Genomic DNA, 19,044 nt, shown 5'->3' on the forward strand with positions numbered 1-19,044 from the left:
ATCACGGGCGTGCCATAGCCACAAAAAACAAATCCACGATCACCCGGACCAGACAGAAATCTAATTTAATTATTCACTTATGTCCCTGGTCGGAGATCGAACCCGGATTCTTTGAAGAAGGGGAAGCTCTGAAGAAAACAGACAGCTGGCAGCGTAAACCTTTACTAGTAAGCCGAATAATTATTTGTTTAGGGGCACCACTATGTACTTATTCAACATTTTAAAATTACACTAGAGGGTTCCATTGCGACGACCTGTACCAACTCCAAATCGCTAATACGTTAGATTCATTATCAACACTTTCACCTTACCGGAGATGATACCTAAAGCTAAATGATAGATAACGTTTTCGTTATAACGATAATATTATGTAACATATAACTTTGTAATTGTTATTAAAACTTTTGAACTTCAACTACTTCAAACTGCAGTATAAAGTATTTTTTACTTGTGAAGAAAAGTATTGCTTATATTCAATAATTCCTAATATAATATAACCTCTGCAATAATTTGTTTTTGACTTTCAATATGATAACATACATGAACCATAGATTGCATGACAATTACAAATATGAAATCTATGGTAAGATTCTTATCGAAAACTGTGAACAAAATGAAACACTTAAGAAAAACGAATAATCTATATGACAAAAAATGCTCATATAATCTGCGTGCGCATCGTGTTATCACAGCCAAGATGGCCGTCGCTCGTTTGAACCCCTATAGCTGTTAAGACAGAACACACAATGATCTTTATGTGGATATTATATAATTATATACATATAATATATAAGTCATTATAAAATGTAATTATAACATTAAGCGTCTGACACGCTAAAAATTTCGGCTATATTTTTGTTACTTAGTACAGAATCAGAGGCGTGAATGTTTCTGAAAAAGATATTGTATATGTCTTAATTCCACATGGAATAATAACCTTAAGTTATCCACTTTCAACAATTTTTCATATACTACATATTTGATAATTAATGCAGCATAGGAACATGCAGTCTAAATAAGATAAGATGTGGATTATAGTGCAGCCCCTAAATATTAACTCGGTCCTTCTCATATCGTAGATATGCTAAACCAAACCCCACAAACTAGAACACCGCAACTTACACAAGAGCTTTTGTGGAGCCACTTATATGATTGAGTAGTAAAATAATTGTAAATGTATAGATAAGATTTGTACGGACACATAATAAAGCCGACTAGTTTTCGTCTGTATTATTTTAAGCCCGAGCAAACATATTCAATATCTTCCTCTTAATCGTAACCATAGCCACTGTAAATTCATTCACGCTCGCCCATATCTGATTTCTGGTTTTCTATATACATTTTTGCTATGAATATTAAGTGAAGGTCAAGTAAAACATATATGTTACAACCGACGTTCACTATGTAATCGACGTAACACCTCGTGTGAAAATAGATCGACCTTGATATTCTACACCTAATAATATGCAACATTTTATTCATATTTTATTATTAATTAATTTCGTCTAATTGTTTAATGTTGTGTAACTGCATTCCTGTTAATTTCAATGGTAGCAAGTTGTACACTTAGTCAGATTCGTATATACAGTTTAGTACATAAGGAAACAGTAGATTTTCGTTACTGACCAAATGTAAATTTCATATTTTCTAGTAGAATAGTATTTTTTATAAAGATATTTAATGCATAAAATGTTTCTTGATTGCACTTTAAATAAGTAGCAGATATTGAATATGGTACATATACTTAAATAGATAAAGAAACTAAATAGACGTCTAATGCGAAATGTCTGCAAAAATGACGTGACGGGCCTTCACCTTGCGTCTTGTCGTAGTAGTATCACTACTGCCAAGATTTTTATTTTATTTTCAAATACGGCAGACGCCCGCCACGCACTCTCTATTAAAATGTTTTGTCTTGAGACTAAAATACAAAATCACTTTCGCTTTTCACGAAACACTTTGTTATATATGTGCCGTGATATTACTATGTGTAATAAAATTCAGTTTATGCCAATACACGTGATGCTCTTGACATGTGACTTCTTAGCAAATATAGCACATATACGTAAGTGAAGCTCAGCATTCATATACATTTATTGAATATTATTTGGTCATAATATACGACAAGTTTTTGCGAGTAGTACATTAGCATTAGAAGTCTATTTAGATACTTATTATACGATAGAGTCAATGTAATATAGTAAATGTATTCACATGTTAGTAACTCGACATACGTTTTACATTTGGTGGGAAATTTATACATTCACACTACACGCCTATCTTTCATACCTAGAAAACTATACATTATCATTATTATTATTATAGATATAAAAACGCCGCACGAAAGCTTTCTAAAGCGTACAAGCGACTTTCAATTGTCCGCTACAAATAATAGGTAACCTTTAACTCCAGTGGAGTCGAAATCATACGCATACAACAAATAGAATACGTCGTTCGAGGCGTCGTCAAAGAGAACATTACACAACATTCCAATTATTCTAGACCTGTATCAATTCATCTAACAGAAACGTACGCTCTTCGGATAATGTTCCGTTTGCCGAGGCTCGTTTAAAGCTAAGAGTTCGAAGGAACCGCTCGCAACGGTGGTGCGGAGTGACCTTATAGGCTGAGCGCATACGGTTATCGGATCAGGTTTTCTGCCATTGTTTTCTGAACAATGATCGGACACATCAATTGATCGGTCAATAAACAACATATTCTGATTCTTGTTTACTCAAGGACTCACCAAGTAAAAATCTGTAGTATTTTTGTACAAGGTCATACGCATTTGTGAAAATCAAATATCTAGATTTGCTCAGTTTTTTTTCATCGTCTTTACAACAATTAATTAATTATTTTCGAATACAAGACGACTTCGTAAAATGAGTTCATATCTGGACACGAATCAGCAAACTGGTCGATATCCGGATCCGGTATTCCGTACCATGCGCCCCGCCTTATGCTAAGGCCGGCCATTCGCTAGTTGCGAGCAGTTCACTCATCAATCGACCTTACAAGCTAAAGCGACTTAAATAACTTACAATACAGTTCAAATCCAAAGCGTGCGCTTGCACGATCGAACGCAGTCTTATAAATATTTCACAGTTCAATGTCCATAAGCGACTAATGAGTTCGAATAGCGACATATTCACTCACATACTGACTGGGGCGGTGGCCCAGTGCTCACAGTGTTTGCGGGGTGTGTTTAGACGGCTGTCGCTTGAGCCGCCTACTCACGGGTCACTGTCAGTTGTTCTTGTCGAAGTTGTGCAGCGCCCAGTTGAAGGAGGCGGTCCACGAGTTCTTCACGGCCTCGATGAACTTCAGGCGGAAGTGCTCTATGGCCTTCTCCTCGGACAGGTCCATTACCTTTGAAAGCAAATATTTTATTGAACACTACGACCAAGTTTAAAAGAAACCAAGTTTGAGAATATCTCATTGTTATATGCCGTCTGAAAAGACTAAGCTTGATTGATATACATGCGTATATATTCAGATGTTCATTATGAAAATGTATATATCCTATCTGTAGTCTAATTTAATGTAAACTTAGTTATCCTAAGAATGACAGGTTAAGTTACGGCAAAGCCCTAGTTGAACATATCCTAGTTTAGGCGTCTCGCACCTTCAAATTTACCTTTATAATGTCAATAAAATAAAACTTTCCACCCTCACCAAAGTCTCTCTGAGGTACTGCAGGTCCTTCTCGGAACTGAGCTCGGGCAGGCCGGTGGAGATCATCATGGAGAACAGCGACAAGATCAAGTGACCGTGTTGTCGAAGGATTTTGAACGCCTGCAAAAATAATAAAATATTATGCCTGTAATTTTATAATAAGGCGAAATTTATACGCGGACAAAATACGTAAATACAAGAAAAGTTACTTTAGCTAACAAAAGAATTAATAATTCAATTTAAAACACCAAGTAAAATGAAAAGGTTCTTCATCACTATTTAGAAATATAAGGAATATGATACAAGGAAAGGATGGAAGCAAAAGATATGAGTTACCTTGTATCATGAAAATTCAAATTTTAACTTAACTATTTTTATTTTATTATTTATTACTTACTACTCTAAATTTTAACTAAAACTACTAAACTAAACTTCTGTCTCTGGCTTTGTCTCCTTCTAATTTTTTTTCACCCTACTCTTTTATCTATCATCCACAAACACATTAGTAAAATCATTCACACAAAGTCCTGACATTTAACAACCCGCTTACAATGCCATGAAAAAATAATAGTAACAATTATTTATCTTAAGGTAATATAACGCCCACCTGTTCGCAGTGCTCGCGGAACACCTTGAAGTCGTGCAGGTCGTTGACCCCGCCGCGCTGGCCCTTGTTGATGACGTGGATGAAGTCGTGCGTCAGCACGAACGGCACGCGCTCGCGCTTGAACCCGTACTTCTGCTTGAAGTGCCCCAGGAAGTGGCCGAAGTCGATGTGGAACAGCTGAGGGGAGACGGTGATTTTTTTATTTTTTTTAATATTAGAGTAGCAGATGTGCGTGCAGTCCACCTGATGGTAAGTGCCCACTGCCCATCAACATCTGTAATCCAGATAAGATCAACTTTTTACCCGAGGTCGACCACAGATGCGCCGCTACCGCCGGAATGCCTCGAAAAATTATGTCTCCCTTACCACACACACACCCTTCAAACCACAAGACAACAGCGTTTAACACTATTGTTATTAAGCAGAAATAGGTGTGATGGTGGAGCTGCCGGGGTCAAACCCCTAAGAGTTCTACCACCTATATATGAATTTACCATAATTATAAAGTATTAGTTAATTGAAAACTAACATGATACTGAATAGATTATAGATTATCAACATCATTATCATTTGCTCAAGGAATTGCTCATTATAATATTATCATTATATCTCCTTTCAGAATATAAAAGATTAGGACTTCAATCATGAAGAACACTGGAAATGGGAAAAATTGCGTATCTGGGATTCGTACCTCAAACCTGTCGACTAAGAAGCCGCGTTTCAAGTATTAGACGATTTTGGCATTTTTTATTTTTAATTTTGTTTGTTACAATAACTTTTTCAAATGAAATAATTCCTTGTTCAACGCGTTTTCTTTTAGTGACCTACGTGTAATCTATTGTGTGACCTACATACTACTTTAATAAACATTATATTGTACATATAAAACCGACTCACCTGTCCACTCCTCTTCACCATGATGTTGTCGGGATGCCGGTCAGCGATGCCCAGCACGTAAGTAGCCACGCAGTAGCCCGCACAGCTCATCGTGAACTCTTCCACAGCCTTGTTGAAATCCTTCTCAGACGGGTTTTGCTTGCGTAACCATTCTGTAACACAAAAAAATGTAATGACGAGTATTTTACATATCATTATAGTTTGTGCGTAAGAGAGATTTTCAGAGTAAATGAAAGCGAATGGAAAGACAGGCGTGAGAAGTTACTTGGTAACCTTCATTTGTAACCCCATAATTGCGTTTTATGTACATTTAAGTATATTAAGTTCCATTTCTACTTTAAGAGTATCGAAACTGCAACAACTGTCAACAAACTACTATTATTATACAACTAACATATTTTCAATTATTTTACGTCCCCCACAGCATTCATATCATATGGGCCTGGCCTAGTATAGGTTTTACGCTACTCAATTTAAAACTGCTCACAAAAAGAAACTAAACTTATTAATATATCACTCACGGAACAAGTTAGCCTTAGAGATCGTAGACGCCGCATTGAAAATCGCGCTCTGCTTCTGTATATTGGCGACTGTCTCCGCATCGTCTACCACTTCGATCATCCCCACCGCGTACTCCATCGAGATACAGTTGTAAGCGTTCAACCTGCAACGAACATCAGACGATCGTATTTCACTTATCGTTATCCACTCCATTTCGTATTCCACTTGTCGATGACAACGACCGCTACTGTCGGATTATTTTGTAATTTTACATTGTCAGTGAAGACATTTTCAGATAGGTATAGTTCGCGCCAAACTGCTAGACCGCTGTAAAGTTGTTGCGAGCAGGTGTAGTAATACAATTTGCTATGGCAACGCGATCCATTTCCATATTCAGAGCGGACTAGCAGTTTTACGCGAACTATACATACTTTTTGGCGTCGCTTAAAATATATCCAACTAATATCTAATTACCATATTCTTTTGATTTAGATCAGTTGGTTACCAATTTGTAACATACAGAAATAAAAAAGGATATTTAGGATACTTATTGGCATATTAGGAGTCTATTTGTTTATTTCGTCGAAAATTACTATAAAAACATAAATGTAACGTAATTGCCAAGAGACCAAATTATAATATATTTTTTTAATGAATAGATTTCTTATGGTGGTAAAATATGCAAAACATTCCTCTTAGTTAGATACAAATAAATTACTGTCTCAATGTCCATACCTAAAGTCGTATCCCGCGTTCTTCCACAGCCGGTCCATGATACGCAGCATCTGTAGCGTGAACATGTCTTGGCGGAGATCGTCTCCGATCTTCAAGATGATACGGATATCTGATCCGGTGGGGTCCTTGTTCTCGAACTCTAATAGCAATGGACGCATCTTGCTGTCCATCACTCGACATCGCTCCGGTCTGGGGGACACAAAATACTTATTATGTACTTTATAATTTAGACATGACAAATAATCATGCAGTTTGTATGATGGACTATTAGTGACTATTGCCAATAATAGACATCTGAGGACTTCTATTATACATTTTATGTGCATATTTCTCCAGTAATATTAGTTAACTCTCTTGTCAACAAAAGTAAAAAAAAACTCTTCCCTCACCCCTATGCTTATGTAATCATTGGAATTACAGCCTCCAAAATTTTGCAGTACTGATGTAATCACCACCTAGACCATATCCATGTCATTAAAAATAAGCGAAATAAGCCTGCCCTCTTTGGTGCTTTCATAATACTAGATTTTTTTTAGCTTGTACCCTATAGTTACACCATATAATACGTATGTTGCTTAAGTAGACGTTCAATGAACGGCCTAGTCTCTTTACTTTACTAAACAGTGACGCACGAGTATTCTCGGCGCCCCACATATGTGTTTTCGGCTCCCCTCGTATGACGGTACCCGGTGCGGCACCTACCTAGGGCCGCCCCTGCGTATTACTTTAACTCCTTATCACAATGACACAAGCCGTAGATACGCTATAAAACAGCAATCTCACTTTATTCGTTTGCAGAGTAGGCTAGGTGTGAGCGGCGACACGAAGTCGCACAGCGTTTCTATGCAGTGCTGCTCCTGCAGGTGTTGGTGCAGCGCCGCGCGCGCCTTCACTATGCTTTCCTTCTTCTTGCGGATGCACTGGCTTGCCCCTGTTGATGATTATGTATTTTAAATAATGGATATGAGTTTTAAGACGTTTAATAAAGGCCATCGAACACCAACATGTTCAAAATAGTAATAAACTAAACTTATATAAATGTGGACCTGATGATGTATCCTGATGATATGATGATGAAAGTTTTATTACTATAATGTTGAAGCTGCACAAACATGTAGTCTACCTGATGGAAAGTTGACCTGTAACCAACTCCATAAGGAACAGGGCTTCTATCTGAAGCCAATCACAGATGCGGTGCGACTTCTAAGCACTAAGGTGGCGTAAGTTGTTCAGCCGACATCCACATCATTCTTCCAGCGAAACGCAAGAATTGCTTTAAGGCAAATAAAGGTTTGGTGGAGCTACCTCTCCGAAAAAAAACATACTTACTCTACCAACATTCAAAATGGTAAGTCTCAGAGGTGTTTGATTTCATTTGTCATTTGTAATTTACTAAGGAAAATAAAAATTTCTAATACTCAATTTCCTACAGTTTAAACTTAAAACATCAAAGTACGTGAACATACACTTGAGCTTGTCGAGGCAGGTAATCTGTCGCATGAGGCTGTGGATGTGGTCCTGCGAGCCGCGGCAGTACGCCTCCAGCACCAGCCCGAAGCGCACCGACACCGCCGCCACGTGCATCTCCGACCTGCGGACACGTGCACCCGGGGTTATTAGGCTCTCTAGTCTTAGATTAACAGTGATTTCTACATACATGCCATCAATGTAATATGCCTGTATGTTTAAATATATATTTTAAAATAGTGAAAAAAAAACACTGGATATAAAAATAAATGTTAGGTATTTTGTTTATATTAAATTCCTTGGTCAATACTTGTATTTTAAAAACAGTTATTTAATATATTTAGTTTTTTTTTTCAAAACTTAATATGACTGAAATAAAAATTACAATATTAAATAACTATTGGAAATAAATAACGACGAAATTAATAGAGACGGTAGTAAACAGTGTTAAATACCTCAAATGCCAAAATAAGTAATGTCCTATGATCTTGTTGTTGAAGGCGCGTTGCAGCAGGAACACACACAGATCGCACATGAGGTACGACTCGTGTTTCAAAGCTTGCACCAACTGAAGCAGGTACAGCATGAGATCTTCGTCACTGAAATAAAATTTAATTTAAATCAACTGAGTTGCCTACTATACAGTTAAATTAGGTTAAGATGTAATGCAATTGCTAATACATCAATCCAGTAGGCCACATGATTAAAGGTAGGAACGTTTTTTTATTACAAAGGGTGTACCTACTTTGGCCATAAATGTGGCAATGACAGTACCATTGCTACATTTATTTCTGCCTAATAACAGCCATTTAAAGTACTGATGTGTTTTTGTTCAAAGGATCTGTCAAGAGACATATTTTCCGAGGATTTTTCCAGTTTAATCCAGAGGAACAACAACGCATTTGTAGCTGAGCTTAGGTTGGATTTGATCAGGATCTTATTTGGGGTCGATTACAGAAGACCATAGGCAGCAATAGCCACTCAGGTAGACTGCACGTTCGTTCACTACTGATATCGTCACTGGAAATGCTAAAGGCTAAAAATCTTAACACACAAAGAGGCTTCCTTGCGTATTAAGATTTTTAGCATTTCCAGAGACGATATGGCATAAAAAGTAACACATCGATCTGGTAAAAGGCAAGCTCTACATGGTATTCTTACAAAATTCCAAAACATATACAAAATCACCTCTACACAAAAAAATCAAATACAAGACATGGTCGCCCACCTGATCTTCGCCAGGCACTTGACCGCGAAGCTCCTGACGGCGGCGTCCGCGTACGCGTAGTCGAGCAGCTCGAGCGCGCTCTCGACGCGCAGCGCGGGCCAGCTCGCCACCATGCGCGCCACGCTCGCCGCCTCCGCGCGCTCGCTCCACTCCACGCACGACAGCAGCTTCGGCAGCAGCTCCGGCGCCACCACGCGGAAGTACTCCCTGCGGACGGTGCACGCTCACTGTACTGTGCTGATTTGTCTCAATAAACACTTGAATCGTTTGAAAGTGATGAAATTCGAAATTGTTTTCAGGGATAGTTTCCAGTTCAACTCGTATAAGATATAAATGTACAATATTCCATACCAAAATAGTTTTACTGCATTATTGCATAATGCAACAATAAATCATCACGTTGACAAGCATATTTTTATAAGAAGTCTTCTTTTAAGAAACATACTATATAGGGCAGACTACATATTTAACCCTTTTTCAAACATTCTCAGTGATTCAACCAACACCAAGAAAATAAAACTCAGAAAATGAATATGCATATTCATTTTCTGTGTTTTATTCTTGGTGTCATGTAAAATCAATGGGAAGTGAGAAATTTCTATATGAATATAAAGACATATTCATTTTCTGGGTTTTATTACTTGGTGTCGTATAATATCTATAGGAAGTGAGAAATTTCTTGAATCACTGAGAATGTTTGAAAAAGGTTTAAATGTATAGTCTGCTGTTTCTTAAAAGAAGACTTAACAACGCAGGTTAATTATCGTAAATTCTTACCTTAAAAAAGATTTCTAAGTAGGATTGAAAAAGAGATGTTATAATCATAAAACCTCATTTCATCACAGGCTTTTGTTGTATAGTGTACTTTCAAAAACTGACTATTAGAACCAAGTGTATCTCCATTCATACGTACCTCGAAGCCCATATATCCTTCCTCTCCTGCTCGTGCATTTCATACATAGAGTCCTTCTCAGCGGTAAGCCGTAACTGCTCGAAGTCGCTGCTGAGGCGCGCCATAACGTCCGGGGAACCGTTCTCGATGTGGTCAGCGTAGGACTTCACAGTATCTTGCTTGGGGAACATGATCGGGTATTGGCAGTCGTAACTGTGGAAAAAAATAATTTATTTATATAGGAATTGAAAAAAAACCAAGTTTACTATAATTTAATGAACTAAAAATATTGGTCCTAAAAAATTAAACGCTGAATATGATTCTGTCCTACTTACCTCTATTTTAAATATCCATAGGTTACAGTAGTACTACATACTAGTACTACGTACTAAATACTAGTTAAATGTTATGCGTACCTAGAATTTGGACTCCATATTGACTAATGTCCGATAGCAACAATCAATCTACCCATTGTCTTGCCTACTAAGGATCAAAATTCGTCAATTTCTCCCTACTACAAGTTATGAAATTACGATCTTTGATAGCACAAAATTGGATAGATTGATTGTAACGAGAGGAATACGGGATTACATAAGGATTTTCGTGTATTTTGTCGTTGTGGTATTACTTTACGTATTCCAACGTTGTCGTATATTATCGTACCTAGAGAATCCAATCTGCAGCGCGGCGCAGGAGTCTGTGTTGGGGTTGGAGACGACGGTGCCGAGCGGGTGCAGCAGCAGGTCGTCGCTCTGCGTCTCGTCCGCCACGTGCGTCCACGTGTACAGCGTCATCGCGTCCGTGCGCAGCTGGTCCTTGTAGTCGAACACCATCGTGTTTGCCCACGCCAACTTGTTTATGGAGTCCTGGTGACGATAAGTGTATAACTGTATACATAAGAACAAAATAGACTCGTTGGTCTCAACGATTTCCCCTAACATTTGTAATGTATGGGTATAAATATGTGTGTATGTCATGGTAAATAGTTATGTCTGCACATACAAAACATACCAACAATACTTAGGAAATAAGAAAAAACACATCTACCTTTTATTTAACTACTGATCACATGACTTAAAAGATATTTACGATTGTTCCCCGATAGATATGAAATGGAAAAAGGAGTACGCAGTATATCGTTTGAACTCCGCCAAATCATTGCTTCAAAAGATGTAACAAACATAAAAAAGAACTAAGAAGGACTTTAACACTCTTTTTCTTTAATAACCACATACTTTTCCTGACTAATACCACCACACTTTAAAATGAGTATCAGTGGCATTAAATAGACAACTTTTTTTTATTTTAAGTGCATTGAAACCAGCATGTTACAAATATATATTTAAAAAAATATATTTTACAACTACAACTTACCTTATTGGGATCCTTCCCTTTCCGCTTGCTCTTCGCTTTAGATATCTCGTAGATGACGAAGCAGAGGCGCGCCATCCGCGGCAGGTTGCACACCTGGATGGGGAACTGCAACTCCTCGTCCCAGTGCGCGCGGCCCTCCATCGACACCACCGCCACCTTCGTCTTCTGCGCCTCGCACAGCGGGATGCCGCCGTGGAAGATACCGGCCTCACATACCACCTGGCAGACAATTCATTATTTATTCAAAGTTCATCAATGCTAAACGATTTTTAACTTACTACGGGATATCTCCCCTCGAAATGAGTAGCGTTTAGGCCGTATAAGTGGCGACCTGGCAGCCAGATGTGGTCCGCTTCAACTAAGGATCTCAAAGATTAGGAGACCATTTTTTTTGACTATTTTCTAAAAGGCATGAGGGCCTTTTTGAACGATCAACTTGAACGCACCTCCCTTGCCTGCGTTAACATAATTTTTGGCCCGCATCTTCCGGAAAGGTTGCTCATACCTGATTTGATTATAGTCCACCACACTGACCAAGGACATCACATATTTTGCGAACTTTTTTACAGGGCTCTCCGGTATGTAGGATTACTCAAAATGTTTACTTTAACCATAAAAATAAATGATAAACAATTTATAATATGCACATACATATCTTCCAAAAGCAAAAGCTAATTATTAAAAACCTAGACATCCAATGTTAGAACTAATAAAAAAAATGATGATACTAACCTCAACCACCCTTCCAGGATCGACGTTCAACCCGCCGACAGTCTGCACCATACACGTGTAGTTCTTCTCTATTTTCCACGAGGACTCTGTCTTTTTCTTTTTCATCGTGTTTGAGTGTTCTGATGTCGGGAGACGTTTCCGTTCCGACACAGCGTAACAATTGACATCACAGCTAGCTGTAACTGAACAAAAGAGTTAAAAAGTGTTATAATTATGTAAGTGGGATTTGAAAAGCGGTAGAACGTCTTTTGGTTCCATTGTGCGATTACCACTGTCACATTTATTTTTATTATACATCAGTGTTAAGCATTTTCTGCTTACGAACGGCGCTCTCACTTACACCAGTTAAATATTATCAATCTTTACAATTTTTACTATCAACATGTTTCGCTATGTTATGTTTCGCATGTTATGTTATGTGTCGCACTAGGATTTGTTTTGTTTTGTTACTCACGAGATAATTTCTCCATATTGACGAGCATAACTTGCGGCACCCCGTTCTTGGACAGCATCTCCTGGATGTACAGGAACTGGATGAGGGGGTGGTCGCCGAGCAGGTACTCCTCGCGGCCGCACACCTTCAGCACGTAGTTGCGAGGGTGCTCCCCGCGGATGTTCAGGGAGTTGGCCTTCTTGCGGAGGACAGTTTCGATGTGCTGGTGAGGCGTGTGGTCTACCGGCACCCGGGTCGTGGTTGATTGCTAAAATAATTATTTTAAAGCATTAACATACTATGTAATAATAACGCCATTCTAAAGTAGTCTATGCCTCCTCAACGACTGATATTACTTTCTATTTATGTTCTTATTATTTTTGCAAGAATACAAACTTAACGCTTAAATACAAAATATACAGGGTGAATTTTTCAAAAGGACGTTCAGGGCCATATCCGAAACTAGGATTAGCGAATATGTTGAAAGGAGTTACGAGGCTGATTTTGATAAAAACTAAATGTCGAATCCATGTCGAAGGGAGAAATACCATCATGCATGTTATTGTACTGATTCGAAGCAGTTTTTTCTCCTAAGATAACAGTTAATATTAGTTATACAAAAAACAACAAATTCATACCAAACATGATCATGAATAAATGGATCATGAATAAAACCTAATAAATTATAGTTTGTCATCTATTTTTATTATAAATTCCGCATGTCAATGACTAACTATCAAACTGACGTATACTTGACAAATACGTGGCAGTGTTTATATTTTATATTTTTAACTGAACAACATAAATTGAACTAAAATGCTGAAATCGCACTTTAACCTCAAAGATAAGGATTTGGAGTCTAGTAAGATGGTTGAGGAGGAAGCCGCGGCTTCACCCTCGGGCGAGATGCTACTGGGCGAACACGAAGAGGCCTCCGTGGAGGAGCAACCCATCGTTTACCCAGAGCGCAGGCTGAACAGATCCGAGGTCAGCATTAGGTTGAGCCTGCTCGGCAAAGTCGCTGAGGGCGACGGGTAATATTATCTTTTTGTTACATATAGTACATAGAACACTGATTTTTCACTTTGTTTACATCACAAACTTTATAACTCGTCATCTATAGTCCAAATTACGGTTTATACATAGTGCGTCTCGGCTGAATCTTTTACAGGCCAACTGCAGGCTTACTGCAGCCATGGACATTTTATGTAATAAATTCCAAATAGCAAAAGTAGAGCCACGAAACTTGCATGAAATTACTTATATGACGTAAGTAAATTATTTCTTAATGCAAAAAGTATAGATATATTTTTAAAAGACCTAGGCGCACATCGCTAAATAGCGAATCAAGTTATGATATAACCAAAGATTGACTAATGCTTCATGAACCTATTATTAGGTATAAACACAAATATAAAAATAGTAATTCATTCCAGATACACTTATTTGAAAGCGACATGCACTGGTATGAGCCTGACCGACATATCAGCTCTGAAGTCATTCAAACACCTCCAATTCGTGGACGTCTCGAACAACAACTTGAACTTGGATGCCTTACAAGCTATAACCGAATTGCCATTTTTAGTTTTCATTCACGCGGACAAGAATAATTTGCGATCCGCTGCCTTGAAGAAGATGAAATATATGCAAGTGATTATAATGAACTACAATCACATATCCTCAATACACGACGTTTACCAACCGGAACTGAGCACTTTGGAGGTTGGCTACAATAAGATTTCTAGAATACACTTCGAGAGCAGAATGCCCACTTTGAAATGTCTAGACTTCCGGTACAATCTGATAGGAGATATCTCAGATTTGGACTTCCCAAACTTGGATAGCCTCTATTTAGCTGGGAATAAGATAACCAGTCTTGTGGGAGTGGAAAAACTAGTCAATTTGCGAGTATTGCACGTGAGAAATAATCCTATAAAATTATTAAACGGGTTTGATCCTGCCCTCACTAAACTGCAATATATAAATTTAAGAAACTGTAAAGTGGCGACTTTGAAGCAAGTCAAAAAATTAAGGGTAAGTTGGATTCGATTTAAAACAATCAAACGTATGACAGGTAAACTAATTACTTTACCATTACCTTTTGCTTATAATAAATTGTAAAGTAAAACATTGTCTGAATCTTAAATTTCATCTCATTCGTTAGAGCAGTTGATATAGAAGAATAACATTATTATTTCACCAATAAAAAGCAACATTGAAAATTGTACTTATAAACTTCAACTTTGCAATTTGCGTATTCTTACGTCTCGTGTAGGAAATTCTATGAAATGATACAAGTATTGACTCAAAGAAATAATAGATATAGAAACTAAAAGTAAGAAAAAAAGTAGAAACCACTATCTGACACTAATAACCTGCAATACTCGTATTTTTTACACGCCGAAAGGCAATACATTTACTAAAAATATTAAATCCCATAACTTCTACAGGCACTTACAGGACTAGAGATACTGATACTAAAAGGCTGCCCTTTCATGGGAGGGATCGGAGAAGAGACCGCAGAAGTGGCTACCGAAGAAGACGACGCTGAACTGAGGATCGAAATCCTCGCATCTTTGCCACGTCTCAAAAGAATCAACAAAGGTGTAATTACACCTGAAGAAAGGTAATTATAGGTCCATTGTTACATTTATTTTTGAAAGATATTGTATTGGAAACATATTTTATTTTTATTTTGTCTCCTAACAAGTTTTTTCTTTATGAGGTGAGTTCCACAGAATCTCAAATATAATGGACCTTTTGTTAATTCTAGCTCATCAGACAAACCTTTTCACAATTTTTTTTTTGTATCCAGGACTGAAGCCAATGACATGATGAAAGTGTGGCTAGAAGAGGGCGAGAATGATGAAGAAGAGCTTGATGAGGAACATAATGAGGAAGATTCCAATGAAGATTAACAAATCTAATTCTGTTCTATAAGATTAATAGATTTATTTTATGTTGATGTTTCAGTTTAGTATAATATAGAATATTGTAAATGAAATACTTGGATAAAATATATTCCAGGTAATTCAATTTTCGGATGTTGCTTTTCTGTTTTTATCCCTTGCATTTTATTTGCATATGTGACGTAAGCTGTACAAATAACGTTTAAATAAGGAAAAAAATAGTAACACAAAATCAACAGTTTATTTCCACTCACTATATTATTACACAAATGAGAAAACCCCACATACCTCTGTGTTCGGGAATTTGTTGACCAGTATAAAGGTGTTATTATGTAGATGACTTCTAAGGGTTTCTGGTACACTCGGGTGGTCGGCCAGCCGCGGTGGACAATGGTACCGTAGGCGTTCTAACTGTGTACTCTGTGAACGCTTGATTAGACTCTCCTCGGCCAGGTATCTCATTCTCATCCGAAAGTCATTCACCTCTGAACTCCTTAGACTGTCAAACTCGTTTAAACCTAAAAAGAACAAGATGTTATGAATGATCAGATTTAGCTACTACAATATATTTTTTTTACATGAAAATATACTGTCAGAATCATCGCCATACTTTATACTACATGTCAACATCGATTATTTAATACAAAAAATTAACAAAAGTAAAAAAAATATTTTGAAGTTTCGGTGAAATTTTTGATTACAATGGACAACCCCGGCGACAAATGAATCTGCATAAATATGATTTTATTTATGTTTTTTGTTCATTTCTAAAAAACAAATTGTTACAATTTCTTAATTTAACCCTAATCATTTACAGTCATAAGGTCTGTCTAAAAAAATCTGTTACTACTGAAAATTCACCTTTTCCGATTAAATGACTGATCTGCGTGTTCAGTAAATGTTCTCCGGGTTTTTGTATGGATTTCTCTTCAATGATCATGAGTACTCCGCATACGGGCCTGATGTCACGTACGCGTTTATTCTCATCATCCACCTCCTCTGGCACAGCCAAAGAATTGATGAATTGGAACACGTAACGTGACATGTGCTGGAGCATCCCAAAGAGGGGATACTTCCCTGCCACCTCCCATAGTTCCTGTAAGGGGTTGCAATGTTTCAATGTGCTGTGGTGAGCAATTAATATTCCATAGCTTTCCAGTAGGATGTATTATTTTTAGAATGTTATTACGATGCTATTTCAATTACAATATCTAAAATTATCATTTCTCGGATTAGATGATTAATTAAAAAATTACTTTTTAACACTTTATTGATATAAAAAACTTTTAACAGCTTGAGAACATTGGTAAAATTATGAAGTTCTAATTTTATTTTGATGGTGAAACTGGCCAACATTTATGGGAAATTTACCAACTCAATGTACGTTTGTATATATAATACATAATTGAGTAACAAACCAAATACATTCATAAACTATGTAGCACATTATGTATCATAATTGGCATTATTCATATGCATGTTATGTTTAACTTTTGAATTCCAATGTGATTACATGGTCATCCAAGTAATTTATAATATTGTGTACCAATAGCAGTATAAACTAAGTAATTTAAAGATAAAAATAATATTATTACTTATAACAAAAGGAAAAATACCATGTAAATTGTCAATAACATTCAATGTTGATTACATGAAAGGTAAACAGGAAATTGTATAACATTGTAAAGATGAAAATAGAGTAATGCTTATATGATGACTTATCGTTTTTGATTAATATTATAATGTACCTTCTCTTCCCCTAATATGTTTATATCAAGATTTCCAATATATGCTTTAAAAATTATTTTAAAGTTAACATAAAATCAATTGGCAGGTTCAGCTTTTTCAGCTTTTTCCAAAAGGTTTTTTTTGCCAATTTAACATTTATGTAAATAAATGTAAAAAATGTAACTTTTTGAATGTTTATTTATAGTATGATACAGATTTACTATTGCAAAAATTTTTAATATGACGTAACTGAAATATAAAGGTCTTCCGAACAGAAAAGATGTCCAGTTTATCATAGTAGCTGGGTTTGATAATTAATTATTATAGACTATGACCATATATAGGGATAATATTTATTCTTGATGGATACTTAGTCTATTTTATAGTTGGTAACATTTTATTGGTGATAGAACCAACATAGTTAGTCTAGAGAGGCACCACATCCATATTTATTTCTACGGTGAAACAGTTTCTGCATTTTGGTAGAAGAGTATAATACTGGCTAATTTTCATAATTATGAGACCATCTTAGTAGTTAGGAGTGATAATGCATCTGTAATTGTTTGTAGTTAGAACAACTGTTTGATATGGAGGTTACAGTCTGACTGGCCAAATGTATATTTGGATGTTATTGCAAATTAAAGTTAATTGAATTTAACCATATATGGATCCCACAGAAAAACTTCCTCCAATTGTTAATAAATAACATTTTGGAATTCCCGTTATATAACTCATATTTTTAATCGAAAAATTCCTCCTTATTTTATACTTTTCATTTCGTCCAATATCATAATAGTAAATAAAATTTTCAATATTATGTGAATACAAATAGCTAGATTAAATTCAGTCTTCACAATATAATATTATAATAATATTGTTTATGAAATGCAGATGAAGGAAAAATGTTCTATATATCAATACCACATAGTTAATCTTGGATTTGTATTGATTCATTGTGAGCTCTTTAAGATATTTACAACAAGTTTGTGATAGATACATAAGTTTATGTAATTGTTACAAATGGCTTAAATTTGAAACAGGTTTGAATGACATAAATCTGTTGATTTGTTTATAAAACGTTTCAACACATTCAGAGGTTTTCAACAGTCATCTAATCGCCTGAAAATATCATAATGTTATTGGCAACCAATGACAAGAGCACTTGTAAACAATATGTTCTACTTTCTAAAAAATAAGACTCACTTATCTGTGCACACATTACACAATAGTTTGACCCAGTTCTCTGGCGGAGGAAACAATGTGTTGGCGAAATGCGTGACTCATGCGGGGCACTCCGTCTAACACTAACCTCCTTGACATCTAGCAGAGTCGCATCCCAGCTCATCGTCACCGGGATGTACACGGAGTTGGGCATCAGGCACGTCAACTCCACATAGTCGGACGGCGAGGACGTCCAGTAGTCCCACGTAAACGGGCAACTCGGCGCAGGAACCATTGTTTTGATACAACACTGCCTGTTTACTGCGAATACCCTCGGTGCATTTTATCACCTTTCACTCACATAGCGACCCCACCGTCGCTTTCCACTGAAAACATGAACCGCACCACGTTAGTCACCGATAATGTAACCGCGCTGTTGAATCATAGCATTTCCTAGTATTTTGATTGAGGGGCAAATCGCCATTCGAAATGAAACTGTCAATGATATTACACAAACAACATGTTATTGCACGACACGAATTTAATTTATTTCATTACCTCCGCTCTTAGGCGTTTACATAATTTATTTGACCACACTAAATAAATTTAATCTCGGTTAAATATGGTTCTCGGAAATTGTAAATAAAGAATAAAGATTACGTGCAACAATCCAATCCACTGCAAGTAGAAAAACTCGCTTAGAAA

The 19,044-nt window shown here is 36.7% G+C and overlaps 2 protein-coding genes and 1 long non-coding RNA gene across 4 annotated transcripts in view; 2 read left to right on the plus strand and 1 right to left on the minus strand.

The window, feature by feature from the left end:
* LOC140753178 (uncharacterized) overlaps positions 1-5,015 on the plus strand; it is an 11,012-nt gene extending 5,997 nt beyond the window's left edge. For both annotated transcript variants that reach the window (XR_012103546.1, XR_012103545.1), the window contains exons 2-3: positions 4,293-4,472; positions 4,902-5,015. This is a non-coding gene — a long non-coding RNA (uncharacterized LOC140753178). The remainder of the gene's footprint in view (positions 1-4,292; positions 4,473-4,901) is intronic.
* Pi3K92E (phosphatidylinositol 3-kinase 92E) lies at positions 498-19,037 on the minus strand. Its single transcript, XM_073087601.1, has 19 exons — positions 18,898-19,037; positions 18,488-18,725; positions 16,312-16,546; positions 15,739-15,968; positions 12,563-12,809; positions 12,109-12,290; positions 11,377-11,595; positions 10,666-10,868; positions 10,024-10,215; positions 9,111-9,317; positions 8,338-8,481; positions 7,882-8,006; positions 7,199-7,346; positions 6,416-6,604; positions 5,701-5,843; positions 5,180-5,331; positions 4,283-4,459; positions 3,676-3,795; positions 498-3,369 (listed from the first exon to the last, which is right to left on the minus strand). The coding sequence occupies exons 2-19, from the start codon at positions 18,632-18,634 to the stop codon at positions 3,247-3,249; spliced, it is 3,183 nt and encodes a 1,060-aa protein (XP_072943702.1). The 5' UTR covers positions 18,635-18,725; positions 18,898-19,037; the 3' UTR covers positions 498-3,246.
* On the plus strand, positions 13,293-15,585 carry LOC140753177 (leucine-rich repeat-containing protein 23). The gene is made up of 4 exons (XM_073087605.1): positions 13,293-13,575; positions 13,978-14,575; positions 14,992-15,167; positions 15,357-15,585. Exons 1-4 carry the CDS (start codon positions 13,358-13,360, stop codon positions 15,457-15,459), a joined length of 1,095 nt encoding a protein of 364 aa, XP_072943706.1. The 5' UTR covers positions 13,293-13,357; the 3' UTR covers positions 15,460-15,585.
* Positions 19,038-19,044: the final 7 nt, after the last annotated feature.

Source organism: Epargyreus clarus, unplaced genomic scaffold (assembly GCF_041222505.1).
Source record: "Epargyreus clarus isolate Ecla_fem2 unplaced genomic scaffold, WU_Ecla_fem_2.2 ptg000026l, whole genome shotgun sequence".
In the NCBI taxonomy this organism is placed as follows: domain Eukaryota; kingdom Metazoa; phylum Arthropoda; class Insecta; order Lepidoptera; family Hesperiidae; genus Epargyreus; species Epargyreus clarus.

What these genes read in the sequence shown, in the direction of transcription:
- LOC140753177 (XM_073087605.1), top strand. Translation starts at nt 13,358, where the DNA reads ATGCTGAAATCGCACTTTAACCTCAAAGATAAGGATTTGGAGTCTAGT. An exon ending in AAAGTCGCTGAGGGCGACGG is followed by an intron (nt 13,576 to 13,977) that starts GTAATATTATCT and finishes AATTCATTCCAG; the next exon opens with ATACACTTATTTGAAAGCGA. An exon ending in AGCAAGTCAAAAAATTAAGG is followed by an intron (nt 14,576 to 14,991) that starts GTAAGTTGGATT and finishes TAACTTCTACAG; the next exon opens with GCACTTACAGGACTAGAGAT.
- Pi3K92E (XM_073087601.1), bottom strand. Translation starts at nt 18,634, where the DNA reads ATGGTTCCTGCGCCGAGTTGCCCGTTTACGTGGGACTACTGGACGTCC. An exon ending in AAGGGAAGGATCCCAATAAG is followed by an intron (nt 10,869 to 11,376) that starts GTAAGTTGTAGT and finishes TATCGTCACCAG; the next exon opens with GACTCCATAAACAAGTTGGC. An exon ending in CTCTAAGGCTAACTTGTTCC is followed by an intron (nt 5,332 to 5,700) that starts GTGAGTGATATA and finishes TTTGTGTTACAG; the next exon opens with AATGGTTACGCAAGCAAAAC.